General features: G+C 41.1%; 1 protein-coding gene across 1 annotated transcript; it reads right to left on the bottom strand.

The window, feature by feature from the left end:
* Positions 1–202: 202 nt before the first annotated feature.
* MEX3C (mex-3 RNA binding family member C) lies at positions 203–21,206 on the bottom strand. Its single transcript, XM_059139661.1, has 2 exons — positions 20,370–21,206; positions 203–3,239 (listed from the first exon to the last, which is right to left on the bottom strand). The coding sequence occupies exons 1-2, from the start codon at positions 21,112–21,114 to the stop codon at positions 2,014–2,016; spliced, it is 1,971 nt and encodes a 656-aa protein (XP_058995644.1). The 5' UTR covers positions 21,115–21,206; the 3' UTR covers positions 203–2,013.
* Between the last annotated feature and the right edge of the window lie 644 nt (positions 21,207–21,850).

The raw sequence follows: 21,850 nt of genomic DNA, 5'->3' as shown, positions 1-21,850 counted from the left end.
AAGAAAAAGCTAAATTTGGAGGGAGCGTAAGGGACACAGTTAACACTCTAAGAACACACTGAAAAAAAAATCACTCTAGGAATGGACACAGGGAACTGGCTTGGGAGAGGGGAAACGTTGTAAAAGAAAATGTTCGATTCTGGCCGATGGCTACCTTCCAGCCTAAACCCATGATCGCATGAAAAACACCAAGGAGAATACATTCAAGTTAATGGAAACAAGTCTTTATTAAGTAACTTTTAATATCAGAAAAATAAAACTCTTATAATTCTCTTTACAGCAAATATATAATATCAGTGCTTTGGCCATCTTAAGTTAAAGGCCCTTTATCATAAAATATATGGTTTTAAACTTTACTCAAATTGAATTTATAATCCCTATGACTTCCCTACATATACATAACAAAAGAGTGTAGTAAAATTAGCAAATACTAAACTATATTGATAATTTATCATTCTTAGTTTGTGGTTTTTAGAAACAGTACACGCACCTAATATATGTCGTTTCCTTGGCTTATTAGTTGCAGTGTACAATGCAACAAAATACAAAATACATGCTTGGTGAACATTCGTTCGTATCTACAAGACGGCAGCTAAAGATTAGGTTTCAATACTGACATTTAACTATCCTACAAGCAATTAGCATTACATCATAATATGCCATCAAGGCAATTTTTATACTGAAAAAATCAAAATAAAAACCGTTATTTGTAAACTTTTATACGAAATGTAACTCTTCAAGTGGAAATAAAAAATAAAATTTGTCTATTTACTATTCAATACACATAGGATTTTCAACTTTTTGTTATATTGAGAAAAAAAGCTCTTTTGTTTTGGGAAAATAACGCTTCAAAAAATAATTAGTAGAAAAACCCACCAGTATATTGTTTTGTCCTTTCAATGCCAGCAAAGATTTGGGAACATACTGAGGATGAAGTTATAGACATCCACAGGTGAAATGTAAAAGTGTATCTTAAAGAAATCTTTCCTTGTGATTGGAAATAGTTTTGAAATGAAGTAAACTGATTGAAGGTCATCACAGCTGCTTTTGTAAATTATGCTAAGGGCATTATTATCCCTCTTTCCCTCCCCCTCCCCTAAATTACTAAAAAATAAAAATATATTTATAATGTGCAAGACAAATATGGATTGAACATAAAATGTTTCACATTTTGATCTATAGTCTAAAAATTAATCAACAGCTTGATCAGACTAATGAATGGAATGTTCGCATCCTCAATTATTAGCCAATATAGGTGCATCCCAAAGCCCTTCCTGAAATGGGAAAACCCAGGTGGCCATTTCCACATTCACCGAGGCAGGCAATGGGTAGGAATTCACAATCGACACAATTGCATTCCTGATCCACTGATCATACCAGCCGTGAGCGTTCTGGGCGAGATGAAGGTCAATGTAGCAGTTTTTGTCCCAAATTATAACCAGTGATCGAGTAAACTGCCATCAGCTCTATTATTACCAATAAGTAATCACAATGCATTAAAAAGTTACTTGCAATCCTGCAGAATTAGGCATAAGTTGTTGTAAAATAAAAAACGAACCTGTTTTGTCAAAACTGGCAGTGTAAAGAAGGCAGCACTGGAAGTGTCTGAATCATCTGTAATGCCAAGTACCCTCCATAAACTCTTAATGTGGCTAGGCTTTGGGACCCATTGTTGTGAAATCTAGACGTATAAACTTTTCTCATAGGCTCACACAACCTATGATTATCTTCACTCAGCCAAGCTGAACTTCAGTTTTAACGATTCTTAAACAAGCTATGTCTCTGGGTCTACAGGATAGTATTAATAATTCAAACCAAACTAATAGACAAGAGACCACTTAGGTTTAGTGTTACCATAGCAGCCTTTTATAAGTTTACTAACAACTTTAGCCTAATCCCAATAAAGCCTGATAACAGTCATAAGAATTCATTAGGAAGTTTACTGGGGGTACCATTATACCCATGCCTTTACGAGTCCATATAGAGATATAGTATTTATGTATATATATATAGTTAAGAGTGAATTTGGATTGCCTGAGTAACAGCTGTCTGGCAAACTGGACATGATGGCGTTCTCTTTTCACAGATCTTGTTGGCACATTCCATGCAGAAGAGGTTGTGGCCACACGGAACTAGGGCAGCAATAACTTCATTCTCAAAGCAAATCACACAATCGTGCTTTCGTCTTGATTCTGGAGGTGAGCTAGAGGTGGAACCGCCATTGGAAGAGGAGTAACTATTGGTACCATTAGAAAAAGCAGGGATGTATATTGGAAGGCCAACATGGTTGCCTGTACTAGGTGGGTCGCTCCTAACCCTCCGAGCAAGTGGGTGTTCAATGCTCTCAGGAAATGTAGGAGACAGACGAGGAGTAGATGGCTGACTTCCTCTACGCTGAGTCTTCATGTTACCAGAGGGATCACTCCCAAAGCCAGAGAGTGGGTTAACTGGTTCAAACGGAGTCCAGATAGTTTGAGCAGATGTTGGTAAAGAGTCAAAGGCAGGAGAGTCAACTGCAAGATCTTCTGAGCCTACAGATGGTAGTGTATCTCCAAACCAAAAGTTTCCTGTGCTAAACGGGCTTGTTGGACTAAAGTCAGCCAGCCTATTGCTTCCAAAGTAGGAATCTGTGGAACCACTTCCCAGAGAACTGGAACTATCATTTCGATAATTGGATATCATTCTTGCGCGGCTGGGAGGAACAGGATTGGAGGAGAGCCACGCAGAGCCAAGAGTGCCACCTTCAAAGCTTACGTCGGTACCGTTGTAATGGAAATCATTTTCTTCATTGAGTTCAATATAGTTTCCTGTACGCATGGCGATATGCATTTCTATTTCTTCTCGTGCTCGGTCAACATTTTCGGGCATCCCTGTCACTTCGAAGACAGGCTCTTTATCTCTGCTTGGAGTTACTATGTATGTGTGGGTCTGCTGCTGAATTCTCTTAATAGTTGCTCCTTTGGGCCCAACGACCAATCCTACCACACGATAGGGGACCCTCACTTGAACGGTGGTTTGACCTGGCAGATTTGGACTACATGACAACCCTCCCAGGGCAGGGCCATTTTTGTTTCGAGACGCACGGATCATGGAGAAGTGCTCTGCAGCTGAGAGAATTTCTCTTTTGGCCATGGCAACATCTTCTTTCCGTCCAGTGACGACAAAAATGGGCTCTTCACCACGAACAGGTGTCTTGATATACGTGTTTGTCTTGGCTCTCAGTGCTTTAATTTTACAACCTGTTAGAAAGAAAATATTTCATAAGAATCAACATCTATGTCAGTAATACTGATAAAGACAGATCACAGAAAGCTCCTTTCAAGCTAAATGTCTGCTTCTGGGCAGTTTTTTTCTTTATCATGAAAGCCTGTCACTAGATCACGAGAAAGCTTTCCCAACTCCACAAATGCTCCGCCATCCTCAGGTATACCTCTGCTGGCCTTTCACTTAGAAGCGGCGGCACCTCAAGTGGGAGATCTTAAAAGTCACGCCTGTTGTCTCCTTCTTGTTATAAGTCGCTGCAAACAATGCGCGGAATACTCTGTACAGGCAAGCTGTACCATATGCAGGTCTGACTTTCAGAACAGTAATAAAATAACTTCCTTGCAGGATGTTGGTGGCAAAGAAAAACCACTAGTGCACATGTAAGACACTAAATAGCTATTGTCTCATTCAAGCTATACAATAACCCTAAGAACTAGGTTACTGCACTCCTTTTATTGCTAAGGAAAATGAAGCTTACAAGAACAGTTAAACCTACTCTAACTTCAAAACCTATGGTCTTTCTGTCAGTCTGAGAACCTCAGAAATTTCGCACAACTCTGAGACAGAAGTTGTTTAACCGACTTCACCTAGTTGTCGTATTTTCACATTACTCTCCACTCTATAAAACCCATGATGAGCACAATCCTCATGGCTCAAAGGCCATCTCACATCTGCTCCATCAACTGAATTTGAGGCTAAGCTATCCTCATATCTGGTTATACTAGTCCTACTCATGCATTAACTAAATTAACTTTGACATAAATCAGTGCAATATGAATGCATAAAGACGCTATGCTTGTATGAAAATGCTGATTATTTTTTGAAAATTTCAATAAAGGGCTGCCTGGGTGGCTCAGTCAGTTAAGCATCTGACTTCAGCTCAGGTCATGATTGCAGGGTCCTGGGGGATCAGCCCTGGGTCCGGGCTCCCTGCTTGGCAGGGAGTCTGCTTGTCCCTCTGCCACTCCCCCTGTTAATGCTCTCTCTCTGTCTCAAATAAATAAATAAAATCTTAAAAAGAAAAGAAAAGAAACTCTCAGTAAAAGATGTGTACCTTAAAGAAAAAAAAAGGGTGTTGCTGAATTATGTATGGGTGAGACAACTGTAAAGGCCTGGGGTAAGAATAACACAGAATGACTCTGCATCCACTGTAAAATTCCTGCTAAACTCGAAAGAAACATATTGAACATTGTATGGAACATGGGCACTGCATGTCCTTTTATTAAAAGACTATTCAGATTGGCAGACCCATTCTCAAATAAAAGCCTTTGGCCCAAATCCCAAGTGCATTTAAGTTAAAATAAAATATCTGAGATGCATATTCATAACCATCCATAATTCTTTCAACTTTTAGAGTAATCACCTATTACCAGTGCCAATGATGTGAGATTAGAGGGCTTCAAAGTGTAACTTAAAATGTCAAATACACAACTAAGGCATAGGACTCTGGGATTATACTTTTCAAAGATCTTAATGTGAAGCTTGCTAGAACAGATCTGTCCTCATGAATATGTCCTATGTTATTCCTAGGTTCCTTAAAATGAAGGTGCTCTTAAAGACACATGTCACATTTTGGGTGATCTTTTTCTTAAAAATTTCCTCCCCCCCCCTTGCCCCCAATAAACTTACAGTGTATAAAAACTAAGTCTTAAAAACAAAACAAAACAAAAAACCTAGGTCTTCATATATATCGTTTCTAACCTGCATAACTGCACCCTTCCCCAAGTCCCCTTGCTTCCAGGCCCACCTTACTCCCACCCATTCTCTACAGTCATTTAAGTCAAATGATGGTTTCTAAATAAAACATAGATCACATCATCACTTCTTTGCATAAAGCGCATTAGCGGCTCCCTTTAACCATAAGGATAAAGTCCAAACAAGGCGGCACACAAAGCCCCCTTTACCTGGGACTGGGCTACCTCTCTCTAGATGCTTGTCTTTACTGGTCTCCTTTTCCCCTCCTTCCTCACTTCTTCTTCTTTTTTTAAAGACTTATTTGAGAGAGAGAGAGAAAGAGAGAGAGAGAGAGAGAGAACTGGCACATGGGGTAAGGGAGGGGCAGAGGACCAAGCACACTCCTTGCTAAGCAGGGAGATCCATGCAGGCCAGGGCTCCTTCCCGGGACCCTAGGATCATGACCTGAGCCAAAGGCAGATGCTTAAGCCAGTGAGCCACTCGGGCACGTCCTCCCCTTCCTCACTTCTTAAACTCTGCCATGAGTTTCTACCATATTAAACTTCTATCCATGTTTCCTTGCTTCCATGACTACAATGCTCCTTTGTCCTTGGCTCTTTACTCCCACTTCTACTTGCTTAATTCCTGCTGGCCATACAGATTTTAGTTTAGATGTCTCATCCTCTGTGAAGGTTCCTATCCCTCAAGACTGCTTTGTGCTCCCTTCCTAAACATTCCCCAAACCACTGCGCAGTTGATGAGAAGTATAGGCCTTTGGGGTGCCCAAAGGGCATGTGCTGATTTCTGCATAAGAACACTGGGTCTTTCTTATACATATTGCTTTGCAGCTAAGCTTTTTTTGCTGAGCTCTTCAAGACTCTCTTATAATAGCCCCATACTGCTAATGCAACTTTGTTGAAGTTGATTATGCTAACTTCAATTATAACACATTCAACACAACTTTATTTAACCTACCACTAGACTTAAGTATCTTAACCCAGACCTATTCCACCTTCCAACAAAATGTAAAACTTACAAAGAAATAAATGGCTTTTTTCCTCACTGCTGGATCCTAGGTAACTATCATGAAAACACTTCTAGCGTCAGGTTTACTTGAATGTGAGGTTATATTCACTGAGAAGATTTGGTGCAAAACTGCACGGAAAGCACTTAGTACACAACTGGATGAGGTAAGAAGGGCCAAGGGGAGAGTGGTGGCTTGTGGGCTATCAGGAAATTATTACAATGAGTTGAATTTATGCTACTATAAAACTCAGAAGTTTTAACTACTAAGAGTGCTGCTGTAAGTTTACATCTATAATGAACTACAAGATTAAGTTGATGGTGTAACTTTTAACTATCTACGACAGTGTTAATTGCTTTTGCTCCAAAACAGAAAGTGAGTTAGAAGATGAGAGCAATAAAACTTTTATATCTTTTTTTTTTTTTTTTAAAGATTTTATTTATTTATGTGACAGAGATCACAAGTAGGCAAAGAGGCCGGTAGAGAGAGGAAGAGAAGCAGGCTCCATGCTGAGCAAAGAGCCAGACATGGGGCACCATCCCAGGACCCCGGGATCATGACCTGAGCTGAAGGCAGAGGCTTTAACCCACTGAGCCAGCCAGGCGCCCCAAAACTTTTATATCTACTTATTTATACAGAATCTGAATCTTCAGGAGACTCTCTCAATTCAACACGGAAGGTGTCGCTTGGGGCTGTGAACTGAGAGTACTTCCGATAGGCCAATCGACACGTGATTGATAGAGAGCTGCCTAAGAAATTCTGAAAGGCTAATGTCAACCAGTAACTAACTGTTTACCCTATACATCCAGGGCAGTTATTGTTATTATTCAGATACTCTGGGCTACAACTTAACAAGAAGGTGTGCTAACATCACATTTCTAACGAAGAAGGTCCTGTTCATCCTGCAGAAAAGCACTGGGCAATTTCTATTAAGCACAGGGAGAAAGAACAAAAGGATCTGGGGTTATCTCCTCTCAACTCATACTAATACTGACCACTAGAAAGTTGAACCACGTAAAGTTCTCCAAATAAATACTTGTGACTATAAGCAACTGTCAGCTGACCTTAGTAGAATACTTTTTGTTTAATACCTAATAGGTGTATTATTAACTAAGAAAATATGCCTAAAGGTACACAAAACACTCTCTGGCCTATGGCTGGTACTCACAAAGAGGTGTTTAATAATTGGCTCAATAGGAAGAACAGAAGACAAACATTCTGAGCAGAAACCACTTTTTTTTTTTTTTAAAGATTTGATTTATTTATTTGACAGACAGAGATCACAAGTAGGCAGAGAGGCAGGCAGAGAGAGAGGAGGAAGCAGGCTCCCTGACAAGCAGAGAGCCCGATGTGGGGCTCGATGTGAGGCTGGATCCCAGGACCCTGAGATCATGATCTGAGCCGAAGGCAGAGGCTTAACCCACTGAGCCACGCAGGTGCCCCAGAAACCACTTCTGAGATAGGAGAGGAAGAGGCCAATTCTGCCCCAAAGACAGTGTCTCTAAGTTTTGCAGATAAGGGTGAAGGTAATTGGGAAGATGGCTGAGTCAACCCCTTTAAGCCACTAACAACAAAAACAGAAGAATATATCTGTTCTCTCTCCTAAATTTTGTAAGAAAGATTTTTTTCCCATTTTATTTTATTTCTTTTCAGTGTTCCAGCATTCATTGTTTATGCACCACACCAGTGCTCCATGCAACACGTGCCCTCCATAATACCGACCACACACTACCCTCAAATCAGATTAGGACTATAGGAAACCTCATCAACCATAATACTGTTTCTATAGGAACATACATATTATGAATTTCAAACAACTAACACATGATTTCTAGACTATATATATTCTAAAGTTGGGGACAATTTGAATAGGGAGAGTTCTAAATAGGCAACACAAACTAAAGAGAAAACAAACTTGTTTTATTATTTTACAAGTGAGGAAGGTTAAAAAGCTTTTTGAAGTATTTTAGATTGACTTTCAATCTGAAAAGTCTAAGATATTTAAATAAATCATGGAAGAATTTATAATCTCAGAGGGGCAAAAAACTCATAGGCCTTAAGAGTACAGATAAATCAGACTGCACATCAAAAGAAACAGCTCAGGGCATGGAGGTGGCTCAGTGGGTTAAGGCTCTGCCTTCAGCTCAGGTCATGATCCCAGGATCCTGGGATCGAGCCCTGCATCGGGCTCTCTGCTCAGCAGACAGCCTGCTTCCCCCTCTCCCTCTGCCTGCCTCTCTGCCTACTTGTGATCTCTCTCTCTGTCAAATAAAATCTTAAAAACAAAACAAAACAAAACAAAAAAAAGAAAAGAAACAGCTCATAGAAAAAATTCCCATTTTCACATGAACTGAGGTACCTTTTTCCACCTCTAAGACTATCCAGTATCAAAGCCAGAGCTAGTAAGAACAGGGAAAAGGACCTTCATATTTAGCTGCTGAGAGTATGAATGGCCTGATGGCATTTTGCATTATTTATCAAAATTACAACTGCATGAATCCTTCTGCCCCTACAATCCCACTCATAGAATTGATTCTGTAGAAATACTTGCACAGGTGCAAAATGACCTTGTATTATATTACTTAATTGTTTGTATTAGCATGTGGTCAGTATAGCTATATAATGGAATACAATGCAGTCATAAAACTGGTTGATTTAGGGGGACAGGGTAGGAGGGAGACTTAATTTCCCTTTACACTCTAATTTTTTATAATTTTGAACCACACAAATGCATTAGCTTTTTCCAAGAAATATAATTAAATCAGAAAAAATTTTAAAAATACAAAGAAATGACACATTTTACTAGACTTAGAATATTAACCAATCTTTGGCTAGAGCTGATATTATTTTAGACTCTATGAACAGCTTTGAAGTTCAACTTCAAATGTGAACAAGGCTTTTTAATTCTAAGAGGTAAGGACTAGAATTTTTTTTTTTTTTTAAAGATTTTACTTATTTGGCAGAGATAGAGAGCACCAGGTACAAGCAGAAGAACGGCAGGCAGCGGGAGAAGCAGACTCCCAGCTGAGCAGGTAGCCTGACTAAGAACTGATCCCAGGATCCTGGGATCACAACCTGAGCAGAAAGCAGAGGTTCAAATGACTGAGCCATCCAGATGCTCTAATAACTGTTTTCTTATAGCTACTGACAAAAACTAACCTATGGCAAGCTGTATACCAGAATACGCAGAGGTTAAGAACTAGGAGAGCACCAACTTTAATAGTTGTAATTTTATTTTGATTTGGAAGTAAATTCCCCAAATAAAAAAGTCTCCAACTTATCCCTGGTATAAGAACCCGTTTCCTCTTTCTATGGTCCCTGCACTCCCTGGCAACGGCAAAGGTTCTGTCTTGCTTTTTCAGGGTAAAGAGAACCTCTCCCACCAAATGTGTCTGTGATTAAGAGGGAGAGATTCCCCTGGTAGGAGAGGAGTTAAAAGAAAAAGAACTGAAATGATGGGATCTTCAGTGTTTCTCAGAGCATGGTTTACTATATTAATTTAGTAGGTTGCAATCAACATTTAAAAAGGGCGAAAAAAACCAACCCAACAATGCAAAGCTCAACATGTTCCAAATAGGTGTACACAGAGCTGCAATGCCAAGTGTTCTTTTGCGGGGGGTGGGGTGGTGGTATCATGGAATAGGTTAATAGTAGTAGTCAGTAGCTCCAAATGTTATGGGAAGTGTTGCTGATTTTTTTAAAGATTTTATTTATTTATTTGACAGAGAGTACAAGTAGGCAGAGCAGCAGGCAGAGGGAGAGGGAGAAGCAAACTCCCCACTAGGCAGGGAGCCTGATGCGGGGCTCGATCCAAGGACTCTGGGATCATGACCCAAGCCGAAGGCAGCTGCTTAACTGACTGAGCCACCCAGGCACCAAAAATCAGTGTTGCTGATTTTTGACAGAGTATTTTGTTTTCCAGAAATTCACTGTATTTTCCAGTCACTCCATAAATTACATGCATCTTACATATAAGGTGACTGGAAGAAGTTAAAACCCTTACGAACACCAAAACTGCCTTATGTGTTTATTTTAACTTTGGGTCATCCTTGGCATGTAACTTTCTTCAAAAATTTCCCCCAACTATTTTGTTTTGAGGAAAAAGGATCCTACTAGGGTATCAGTGTATGTACATACAACATACACACTTTGTCTAAATAAGGAGGGGGAGTGAAAACTCCCTGAGTAGCTCTTTACCTCTGAGAAAATTAGAACTCCCTGGCTTGACGTTAAAATCTTCCCCTCACCAACTCTCTCCCATCAAGCAGCCAGAACCTACCTTTTCTTAGACTTTATTATCTCCTAAACAAATCTTGTTTCTCTTCTATCTCTCTCAGATATTTCCCTAAATAACATGGAAAATTTCCTCCTGGTACTTCCCCTCCAAACCTTATAGCTTTGAGTAACAAACATGGCCATTTAGAAGATGAGGCTATGTGAAGGGCTCTATGAACTCAATAATATGGTACAACGGTACTGGCTCTTATTATTATGGCTATGGCAGATGAATCTTCTAAGGCAAGCAAGGAAACAATGTAGGAAGGAGAAAACTGATTGTCTGTAGGCCTTGGTTCTAATCTATCACCAACTACTCCTGGCTTCAATGCTAGGACATTCAACCTCTAGGTCCCTTCCAATGCTTAAATTTTTTGACCAAGTCCCCCTTCTCCCAGGAAATATTGTCACTGCTTCTCTTTTGGTCTTAAAAGCACTTGGGACAATCAGATACTATGTTATTTCACACACACACACACACACACACCTATTCTTCCTCTCCTCAAGGAAAGGTAGGTTGAGTAATGGTTGGGAACATTAGACTTTGGATCATTATTAACCTGCTTTGTGAACTTTAGCAGGTCACTAAACCTTTATCTCCTTCATGGGTGAGACTGATTAAAGTTATTTCTTTCACTTGGTTTTTGTGAGGATTAAATGAAATCATGTATTAAAAATGCTTATGCCCATTATTCAAGTAGGTATTTCAGCAAAGGGTACTCTTTCAGAATATCCAATCACCCCCAAAACACTGCTTCAATTATTTCCTGAGTAAAATGATCTAATACCCTTAGCTTTGAAATACTAAAAATTTGGGGCACCTGGCTGGCTTAGTAGGTTAAAGCCTCTGCCTCCGGCTCAGGTCATGATCCCTGGGTCCTGGGACTGAGCCCTGCATGGGCTTTCTGCTCGGCAGGGAACCTGCTTCCCTTCCTTTCTCTTTGCCTGCCTCTGCCTATTTGTGATCTCTGTCTGTCAAATAAATAAATAAAATCTTTAAAAAAAATAATAAAAATTTGTAGCACCCTTTCCAGTTTTCCAAATTCTTCCAGATATATTCTCATTTAATCTTCATAACAGTGATTTAAGCAGGGCAGGAAAGACTTTAACTGAATTGCTCAAGATCTCCCAGCTGAAAAGTCAGATCTCAAACCCATATTGTCTTAATAACCCCAAACTCCTCTTACTACTCCATACAATTTTTCTCTAAAAGCACCACAGAAAACACATTATTTTATGTTCCATGATATATTAGAACGAGGGTGGTCCTTCTCTTCATGAGCTAGCCTAGACACACTATTCAAAAGCTCCTTTAATTTTACAGGAACTCAATTTCAGTAATGTATCTTCAAAGACCGATGAATATCAGCTAAATCCCAATAACAGTATTTCTTATGTACACAAACTGAACTCAAAATTTAAATAAACTGTTTAGATTAGCAATGCAAACTATGCCTAAATGCACAATATACAAGTAATAGCTTTCCTTTCTAAGGTTCAAGTGTTCTTGTAGCTCTTCTAGTCAAAATCCTCTGAAATTATTTGTGAAGAATACAGTCTCATTGTAAATATCACTGACAGGACTTCAAATAGCTTTATTTACAGGATTTTAGTTCTGTTGTTATCAGTATTCATATTGATATCTAATGCCTTCAGTCAAGTACATGTCTACTGCCCTTAAAGCAAAGTTGATCTTAGGTTGACTGGCTCCTTACATAAAGGGTTGGGGACTAAGGTAAGAGAAGAAAATCCCAATTTCTGTAATATGGAAACTGAAACAGTAATAGTATAATGGCAAATCTAATCCGATAATCCAGTTGAATAAAATAAGCAGCAAGTATTTACTTTGCTTCAGGTACTTTAACTGACACCAAGGATGCAAAGATGACTAAAATTCAGTGCTTGCCCTCACTAACTTGTATCCAAGCAACAGAAGGATTTGATGTCTACACATGTTCATGTACAGATATCAATCTCTTATTCTCTTTTCTTATATTGTTGGTGGTGTTCAAACCTTCTATATTCTTACTGAGCCTTTGCCTGCTTGCTCTACCACTTAATGAGATATGAGTGTTGAAGTCTTTAATTCTATTAGCCTGAGGCCCTGGGTATGTTACTTATATCCCCATAGATCTGTTTCCTTTATGTGTACGGTGGAACAGAGAATGCATCAGATGAGATAAACCTCACACGCTTGAAGGTTTACCATTAAAAAACAAACAAACCAATTTTCTATAGGAAGCTGAAAACATTTAAGGAATTTACTTCCTAAAGATAAAACTTGTATTTAAATTGTACAAAACTTGGAGGAGATATGTTTAAGTCAACCTAAATGGGAATTTGCAATCTGGTGTAGTTTTGCATGATTTAGGGATTCTTTTTGGACAAAAATCAGAATGTAAGCGTTATAAGAAATAATCTAGCTCAATCTCATTTTATACACGAAGAAACTGAAGCCCAGAATTATAAACTGATGACTCCTAAATATACCATTCTCTCAACCTGCCTCATTTTTCTACTTGATTCTTAAACTAAATTTAAAATGCCCCCTCTGTTTTCACTTAGAAAAGAGGACTGAGATAGTTAATAATTAAAAAAAGGGCTCACATTTGGCCTTTCACTAAAGCTGAAACACCTAGAAGAGGGTGTAAATTAGAGATGAACGGTCAAATAAATTTCCTTATTGGGGATTTTAAAATTAGGTTTATCCCTTTTGGAGGACGTTAATAGAAACCTTAGAATTACTTCTGTTTGGGTACCATATAATAGAATCAGATTCATTTGTAAACTTTAAAAAATACACTGTGCATCCTTTAGTTAGTGGTATACCCTGGGAAAACTTTACAATGTGATAATTTTTGTTTTCAACTAGCATTTTCTCAGAGTACAAACCTTGCAGTAAAAAAAATGTATAAACTTTATCCTACTCCATATATAGTTTATTATCTCTACACTTTCAATTGTGCCATGCGTTTGTACTAATGACATCATCTCAAACTTGATCCCCACAACAAATGGGGTATGGGAAGGGACCAGGAAGAACAAGTTGATGGAACAGGTTTTTCCCACAAGAATAGAGACTCTGCAAGGTTAACTGATTTGTCCAAGGTCACAAGCAACAAATGATGAAACCAAGTCTCTAACAAGTTTTCTAACCCCAGGCTCCATTGTCCGTTCCTACAGTATACTAAAATGATATTGATTGAAAGGTAGAAGTCAAAGGGAAGAATGGTACAGAAGAAGGAACAGTAATATAAAGGTCAGTTTTGGTATTTTAAGTCCTAGTCTTATTATTCCATGATACAACTTTAACTGTAGTCAAATCAGGCTTCCCTGCATACACTGAATTGCAGTTTTTGCTTACTGGACAAAGGAAACAAACCATGCCCAAATGAATTGTTCCTAAATCCCAAACAGTTGCATCAAAGAGGTTCTAATGTTATGCAGTGCAACTTAAAATTTTCAGAATCAGCCATGGAATAAAGATTTGATCTAATCCAATAGCATTAGGCTGTGCATACATTCAATTTAGTATATACTTGGGCTTGGCAACACTAATACTGGAAATTTATTTTAAAAGTTTAAGTGCCAGATTTAATCTTTACAAATGTCCATATGATACCCCCATACGGTGGAATGGGAAAAAAAATTAAAGCCACAAATTATGGTATATAAGCCATCTGGGAGGCATTAAGATGCAGTTTAATAATAATAAAAAAACCTATCACTTTAGAATCTACCTGAAAATCAGTTGGGTTTCAAAATAAATTTTCCATAATTTATTTGGAGTTTTCTAAAGGAGTCTTTAAACTGAAAATACACTTTTCTCTTTTCAATTGGGAATTCAACTTTAAATTACAAATTCTACATAGCGTAAATAACATTAAAAATTCTGTAATAATTCTTTTGATCATAAAATAATACTGCGGTAGTCATCATGGCCATTCACTAATATTCTAGCTCTCTTCTGTGGGCACACAGTTGTAATGGACTTTCTCACCTACTTGAAGGTAGGTGTGGTCAGATGACTTGCTCTGATTAATGAAATATGAGCAGATGTAATTACTACTTCCGGTTTAACATTTAAAGACCAGCATGTCCTGGGGCTCCTGGGTGGCTCAGTGGGTTAAGCCTTTGCCTTCGGCTCAGGTCATGATCTCGGGGTCCTGGGATCGAGCCCTGCATTGGGCTCTCTATTCAGTGGTGAGCTGCTTCCCCCTTCTCTGTCTACTTGAGATCTCTATCAAATAAATAAAATCTTAAAAAAAAAAAAAAAAAAAAAAAAAGACCAGCATGTCTTATACAGTGGAATAAGACATGCTGTTTTTTTTTTTAAAGATTTTATTTATTTATTTGACAGAAAGAGATCACAAGTAGACAGAGAGGTAGGCAGAGAGAAGGGAAGACCAGCGAACACTTGAGAAGGTGGTCGCTGTGTTGGCCTAAGTTCTGAATGACTGAAATAAGCAGCGTCCTTGAGAATAATAAACCTTTATTGTTTTAATATTGAGATGCTGGGCTTTGTTATCACAACATAATTTAAACCCATCTGCACAGAAATGCCATGTAGCCAACAGACATTCAGATACCAGTTGGGTCTAGTTCTTTTGCATTAGAAGAATATTATGTGTGAAACTGCTAAAGCCAAGAAAGTACATGAAAGAGTGGTTCAACTTAGTTTCAGATTTAACTTAACAAAAATATGTACTTATCACTTAAAGTTTCAGGTGTTTCAATTTATTTGTATATCATTCAGTGTCCAGAGGTATTACAGGGAGGATTACATCCATCTGAGGAGGTTATCTAAAGCCTAGGGAGTTTGAGTGACTTGTCCAAGATCACAAAGTGAATTATTGGTACAGAGTAATCAAATTTAGGAATTTTAATTTCTGATTGCTGATTCTTTCCAATATACCACAGTTGAGCAGACACTGAGGGAATCTGGGGCAATTTTTAGATTAAAACATGCATTACATTTTTGTATTCAGTTTAAGGCAAAAGTATTAAATCCTTCAATATGTTTTAAATCGACAAATTAAGCACGATCTTAAAAAAATTTTTAAGATTTTATTTGACACAAAGAGATCACAAGTAGGCAAAAGGCAGGGGTAGAGAGAGGGGGAAGCAGGCTTTAAGCACTATCTTATAACTAAATGCTACCTCTTCCCTTGAAAACTTTAAGATGTAAGAAGAGCTACCCAGAATTTCAACCCATAAACTTTGTTGAAAAATTTCTAAAGAGAAATCTCTAACATAGTAACACTTTCCAAATACTTTACACCCTGGATCATTTTTAGACTGTTGGTAACCAGGGGGTAGAAAATACACCCTTATATTACTACTTTATTTTCCATTTCCTTCTAGTGTATCAAAATAGGTCATTAGCTGAATAAGGCAGGAAGAACAGGCAGTAGATTCCCCACCCATTTGCAAAACAATATCACTGAACCTTTCCCAATGGTCCCAGAGCTAATACAACTGTTATCAACTAAATTTAAATTTTAAAGCCTAGAACTTACAATATCTGCTTTTTAAAGCCACCATGTATATAACACAAATTCACTTTCCAAACTATAAATGACAGAATTTTTAGTTAGGCATAGGAGAATAAGAATATTAGGATGATAACTGTGCTTTCTGGATAGCAGAGATAGCAAATTTTATTAAGTAAATTAATTTGGAGAGTGAAGATACTAAGTTACCCAAACTAGAAATAGAGTATCCCAAAGTTCATGATTAGGGCAGAAATTAACCCAAATATCATTAACCTTCCTGAGCAGGATGCTTGAATACAGAAGCAGCAACTTAAATCTTTGATGTCAAACTGGTCTAAATGCAAGTTCCAGTTTTTGAAGAGGCTACAAAACATGTAAAACATGTCTTCAGACATCCAGTTTCTATATCTGTAAAATGGGGATCATGGCCTAGCAGGATTGTAGTACCTGGCAAAGAGAAGGCCAACAATCCCGCCTTCTCCATAAAAGAAAAAAGACATCGTATTTTAGCATTGTTCTGAAACATTCTGTCCTCATAAAATGTGTTTCTTCTTGAACAGGGAATTTATGTATGGCAAGACCCAAGTTTCTCTTTTTCTGTCAGACAGACAAATAAGCGTACACTTTATTTTAGTTGTGTTAAAACTTTAAGAGTGGTTCTACCCTAATGAAACGGGGAAAATGTCACAAGGATGCATTTATGACAACTTGAAACACTGTAACATCTTCATTATTTAAAAAGTGACCGTGTACAAAATCCACTGGGAATCAGTGGAGACAGAGTAGCTCAATATAAATAAAAAAACAATTTCCAAAGGGGTCTAGTTCATCCACAGACAAAGTAAGGTACAAGAAACTCAACTGGAGTGCAGGAAAAAAATAATTAGAACTCCAATTTCCATTTTTACCCCATTCTTTAAATTCTTTACATGTTTTGTAGCACACATGTATCACTCATACATTAATATTCAGACATTGGGAGTACAAGCTTAATTTGTTTGACAAGGTGTACAATAAAAAAAAGAAAAAGCTGAAGATGACTTTTCCAGACTAGAGACTAGAAAACACATATATAAAGTCACTAACGAAAACAGCTAAAGACCCACATTAAGTTTAAACAGTAACATAAAACCCTGAGGTACAAGTTTTTAAAACAATTGAATTTATGACATTCAGTATTTCCTTATAATGTAGTTAAGAATGGGTATAGAGTTCTACTTTAGTCCAACTGGGTATCAATGACTGTACAAATTATAACCAAATCCATTGCCTTAAATTAAACCTCTAGTTAACCACTGTGAACGTGTCCTGCAGGTAGTACATTTAACATAAGTTAAGTCTGTTGTCAGGTTCACCCTCAATGTCCATATTCTAAAACATCTATGATTATACAAAAAGCCTCTCCTAGTTCCTAGCTTTATTTTACAGTATGGTTGGTTTCAATATGAGATGCAAAGCTTAAAAGAAGGGGCCAATTTAACATTTGCAAATGACCATATGCTACTGGGGGGTACATATAGGAGGTCAACACTGCCAACTTTCATCACTATCAAAAGCAGCAGTTTGTCTGTTTTTTTTTTTCTTTGAAAGATACTGGAACCCAGAGGCCATTTACATGAGTTCTAGTCTATATGACTCAGAATTCCATTTGTCCTACCCTTTGCTTCAGAGCTGAAGTCAGAAATGTCTCCATCTGTGTCATAATTATTTCCAAAACCAATTAAGAGATGGCAAACAGAAAATTATAACTTCAGGTAATGAATAAAATGGCAAGAACGATTAATTCTTTAGAATGAAAATTTAGTTCATCCAAAGCAAACAAGTAAATTAAGTGATTTGCCCTCTTTATTCACTTAGAGAAAAGACAAATCATCACACTTTTAAAGTGCAGGGGTGCCTGGGTGGCTCACTCAGTGGGTTAAGGGTCTGACTCAGGTCTTGGTCTTGGCTCAGGTGACAGACAGTCTTTCGGTCACAGGACCCAGCCCCGCACTGGGATCCATTCTCTGTGTGGAGTGTCCATCAGATTCTTCCTCCCTCTCCTTCCGCCCCTCCCCACTCATGTGCTCCCTCTCTCTCAAAGAAATAAACAAAATCTTTAAAAACAAAAATACGCCAACATTGTAAGGTGCCTTGTCCTCCATGAGTGGCAAAACACTCCACCTGTTTTATTATGGTGGAGGGGTGGAGGTAGCAAAGGGGCCAATGATCCACTAGAGGCAGGAAAGGGGGGGCAAGACTTTCGGCTCTTAAGAGAATACAGAGGATGACGACATACTTGTAACAGTACTGTTAACTCTGGGAACTATAAAGTGTTAAGAGGAATAGTCAGCAATTTGTCTCCATGTCCTAAGATATAAATAGAACCACATTTCCTTATTAACCAATAAATACAGCCCAATAAGCACAGAAAAACTAAAGACTTTATCTCATTTGCTATTAAATAAATTATAAAATGTTAAATTATTTTAATAGATGGTACAAAATAAAAGCTGGGAATGAATTCAGTTTACTTTTAAATAATGGATTTGTATAAAGACAACATTTTGTACAATTAGGGATCATTTTTTGGTATTTTAAAGGGTACAATACAGATGAAGACAAAAGTTTGTATTATTTGTATTAAACTAAATATACAAAAGATTTCATTATCTTGTCCCTCAAACTGGCAAGTAAATGTTCTTTTCTCACCGTCAAATGGCACCATAAGCACATTGAAGCAACTTGTGCTGAGGAAGCACCATCCTAGTACAGCATTTTAAGGGTTTTTCATACTCTGGCCAGAAGGCACACCTTCTCAGCCCCTTTGTAACCACACGCACCCCTTTTAAGACCCCAAGTATCCCCCCCCCCAAAAATCACAACTTTCTAATTATATCCAGATTATTATCCCTCCACACTTCCTCACATTGTTCTTCAGTCATTCTTCATCTCTATTTGTTGAAGTCCTATCCATTCTCCAAGTCCCTCCCGGGTTGATATTTTCCCATGTATGACTGTTTGTCACACACTGTGGAGAATGCCATTAACTACACATTCGTTTAGTACCATTCCACAGTTGATTAGACAGTTTTTTAAGAGCAGCAAGTTTGTCTGGATCAATCTCACATTTCCAAATGCCATAAACTCAACACCTGGCAAAACAGAGGCTTGAAACACAGCAATTCCTTGATGTTCTTAACTGAATGGCCAACTCATTCTGGACTTTTCAACCGAGATATTACAATTTTATGCTATGTAAGGTGAAGCAGTGCTCTCCTGGATTAGTATCATAAGTATTGCAAAAACAACTCCCCTCTCAAAACCCAACCAAATAAAGCAAACAAAAAACAAGGCGTCTGAATCTTATTTACTAACTATAGGCATAAACTCTCAATTGAATGGTACCAGCTTTGAACTGTGCCTTTAAAGTACCAGTCATCAGGTAGTCTGAATAAGCTATCTCCTTTACCCAGATTTCAGATGGGTTTTTCTTATTAAAATCTGAGAGGTAAGAAATGAGCCAACTCTGATATTTGAAACCACCATTTCCACAGACCTCTTATTTATGTGTACTTTAGACCACTTGGGAAAGATGAGATCATTTAAGCAGCAGCGCCATTATTTCTCTTTATTTGACCCCAACAATGCTCTCAACCTAACAGTAAAGAGACATGCATCAACCAGGCTAAGCTACATTGTAACAAGGCGGCTGGGGGTAATATTTACTCCCTTAGTACAGGAGAAAAAGCTATGCTAAAGTGCAGAGGACCTTCCCTAAAAATGTCGGATACTGAGGTACTCTGGGCATCCCCTTCCCCCACCTTCACAAATCTACTCCTGGAATCTGAGACATAGGTCCTTTGTCTGAACAATGTGGGAGGAGTCTGTCTGCAGTGCTGGTGTGCTGGCAAGTGAAGAGAATTTACTGAAAACTGTATAAACGCATAAAGTTCCTTAACTCAATTACCTTACTGTCCATTTTTTCTTCATCGTGTACAATGCAAGTGTTCTAAAAGATAGCCAATGTGCCTTTTCCAAGGTTCAAATGTATCAAAAGAGAATACAAAAAGATCAACAGAGTTAGGCTGCTCTTCAAAAGCTAAGTTTCTGAATAGCGGAGGGGTAGAGGGGGGTAATGGTTTTACCCACCACTTGAACATTCCCTTCCCTCTCGAACGAGCTCTTTATACAAAGCCTCCATTTCTGTCCATTTCTTCACCGAAACGAGCTGCCGTAAGGTAAAGCTGAGTGCCTTTGAGAAGACAGTCGGCTGCGCAAACTTGCAATCTCGCCGCTTTCCGTGCACAACGCCGAATCCACCGAATCCCGACCTTTTACCACCTCACTGAGGTTTCTGGTGCCACGCCAGCCTACTGTTCCACGAATACAGCCCGAGTAAAGTGAACACCACCGGACTGGGTGGCTCCAGAAACTTAACACCTTCTACCACGCAAAAACCAGCGGAATACCGTGGGTTTTCGCAAGGTGACCCAGCTTCTCATCTCACTGACCACGGTTCCTCGCATACCCCTTCGCGATGGACTCGGGGGACTCGCCGGGTTCAGTGTTGCTGCCCGGAGCTCCTTTCTTTCGTCTCCCCACCCACGCCCGGGGGCCAAGCCCAGGGGGACTCCCCTCCGCCCTGCCGCACTCACCCTGGCGACCGACAATCTCGGCGACATGCTCGGAGCTGGGCACCGGGACGCACTCAGTGGTGTTGACGCTCTTCCTCCGGAGCAGGGCCGCCTGCTCTCCGTTTAGGGCGGCCGCCGCCGCCGCCCCGCAGCCGCCGGGGCCGTAGGCGTGGGACAGCATCGCCGCCATCATGCCCTGGGCATCGTCCCCTCCGTAGAGCACCCCCGCCGCCGCGGCCGCCGCGGCCGCCTCCCGGGCATCGAAGCTGGCGGCGGGCAGCAGCACCGACCCCAGGGACCCGCCCGGGATCGGTTGGGTCTGGGAGGCGGCGGCCGCGGGCGGCGACAGCAGCAGCAGCGACGATCGGTCCTCCTCCTCTGCCTCCTCCAGCTCCTCCTCCTCCAGCAGGTCTCCGTCCAGCTCCGCTTCCTCCCCCTCCTCCTCCTCGTCCTCCTCCAGCTCCAGCTCGGCCGCCTCCGGGGGCCCGGGCCGGCCGGGCGGAGCCCGCTCCTCCGGAGACAGCCCCGCCGCCCGCCGGGCCTGGCCCTGCGCCGCCGCCGCCGCGGCCCGAAGCGCCGGGGTGCCGGGCTCCGCCGGGCTGGGGTCGTCGAGGCCTAGCGCGGCCAGGCGCTCCCTCAGCAGGAGCCCGTCCCCCTCCAGCTCCGGGCCGCCCGCGGGCGGCGGCAGCGGCGGCGGCGGCGGCGGCTGCGGCAGGGGGGCCGGGGCCGCCGCCAGGGCCAGGGCCGCGGAGCTGCCGCTCGGCATCGCGGCGGCGCGCTGTCAATGGCGGCGGCGGCGGCGGCGGCCGGGTCAGGCGCGGCGGGCGGCGAGCCCCATGGCGGACAGGGCTCGGGCCCTGCTCAGCGCGCAAACACCTTTCCTCTGGGGCGGCGGCGGGGCTGGCGACCCGGGCGGAGGAGCGCCAGGGCCGCCCGGAGACTGGAGAGGGCGGGGTGGAGGGGCAGAGGTAGGTAACTAGGTGGGTGGGTGGGGACGGCAGCGGGGCGGGCTGCTGGAGGTGGCAGCGGCTCCCCTCTCAGGGTTTCTTTTGTTTCATGGCCTTAACCAGCCCCCGGCGCGCGCGGCGGCGGCGACGCCCCACGCCGCGCTCCGAATGAAGCCGGCGCGCTCTGATTGGCTGCTTTTAATCCCTGGGAGCCCGCCCTCTCCTCCCCGCAGCCTTCTAATTCCTTTCTCTAGCCCCACCCCCCACCCTCTTCTCGGGCCCCGCCCCGCTCCTCCCCAGAGCTCTCTGATTGGGCGACCGGGACAAGCCCGTCCCCGAAGCCTTCTCCTTCCGTCCTTTCCCCTCCCCCCTCCCCTCCCTCCCCTCTCCCTACTGGCTCTTGAGGGGACGGACTGTGATTGTTCGCTTTATACGTCACTCTTTGTGACGTCTCCAGGTGGGGGCGGGGAAAAGTAGGAGGGAGGAAGGCCCTGTAACTGGCTGAAACTGAGGCGGACTAGGGGTTTTCGCGCAGGCGCGAGCAGTTGCAGCACA

This window comes from Mustela lutreola, chromosome 11 (assembly GCF_030435805.1).
Source record: "Mustela lutreola isolate mMusLut2 chromosome 11, mMusLut2.pri, whole genome shotgun sequence".
NCBI lineage: Eukaryota > Metazoa > Chordata > Mammalia > Carnivora > Mustelidae > Mustela > Mustela lutreola.
This window is presented reverse-complemented; position numbering and strand designations above follow the sequence as displayed.

What these genes read in the sequence shown, in the direction of transcription:
- MEX3C (XM_059139661.1), bottom strand. Translation starts at nt 21,114, where the DNA reads ATGCCGAGCGGCAGCTCCGCGGCCCTGGCCCTGGCGGCGGCCCCGGCC. An exon ending in CGAGATTGTCGGTCGCCAGG is followed by an intron (nt 3,240 to 20,369) that starts GTGAGTGCGGCA and finishes TCTTTCTAACAG; the next exon opens with GTTGTAAAATTAAAGCACTG.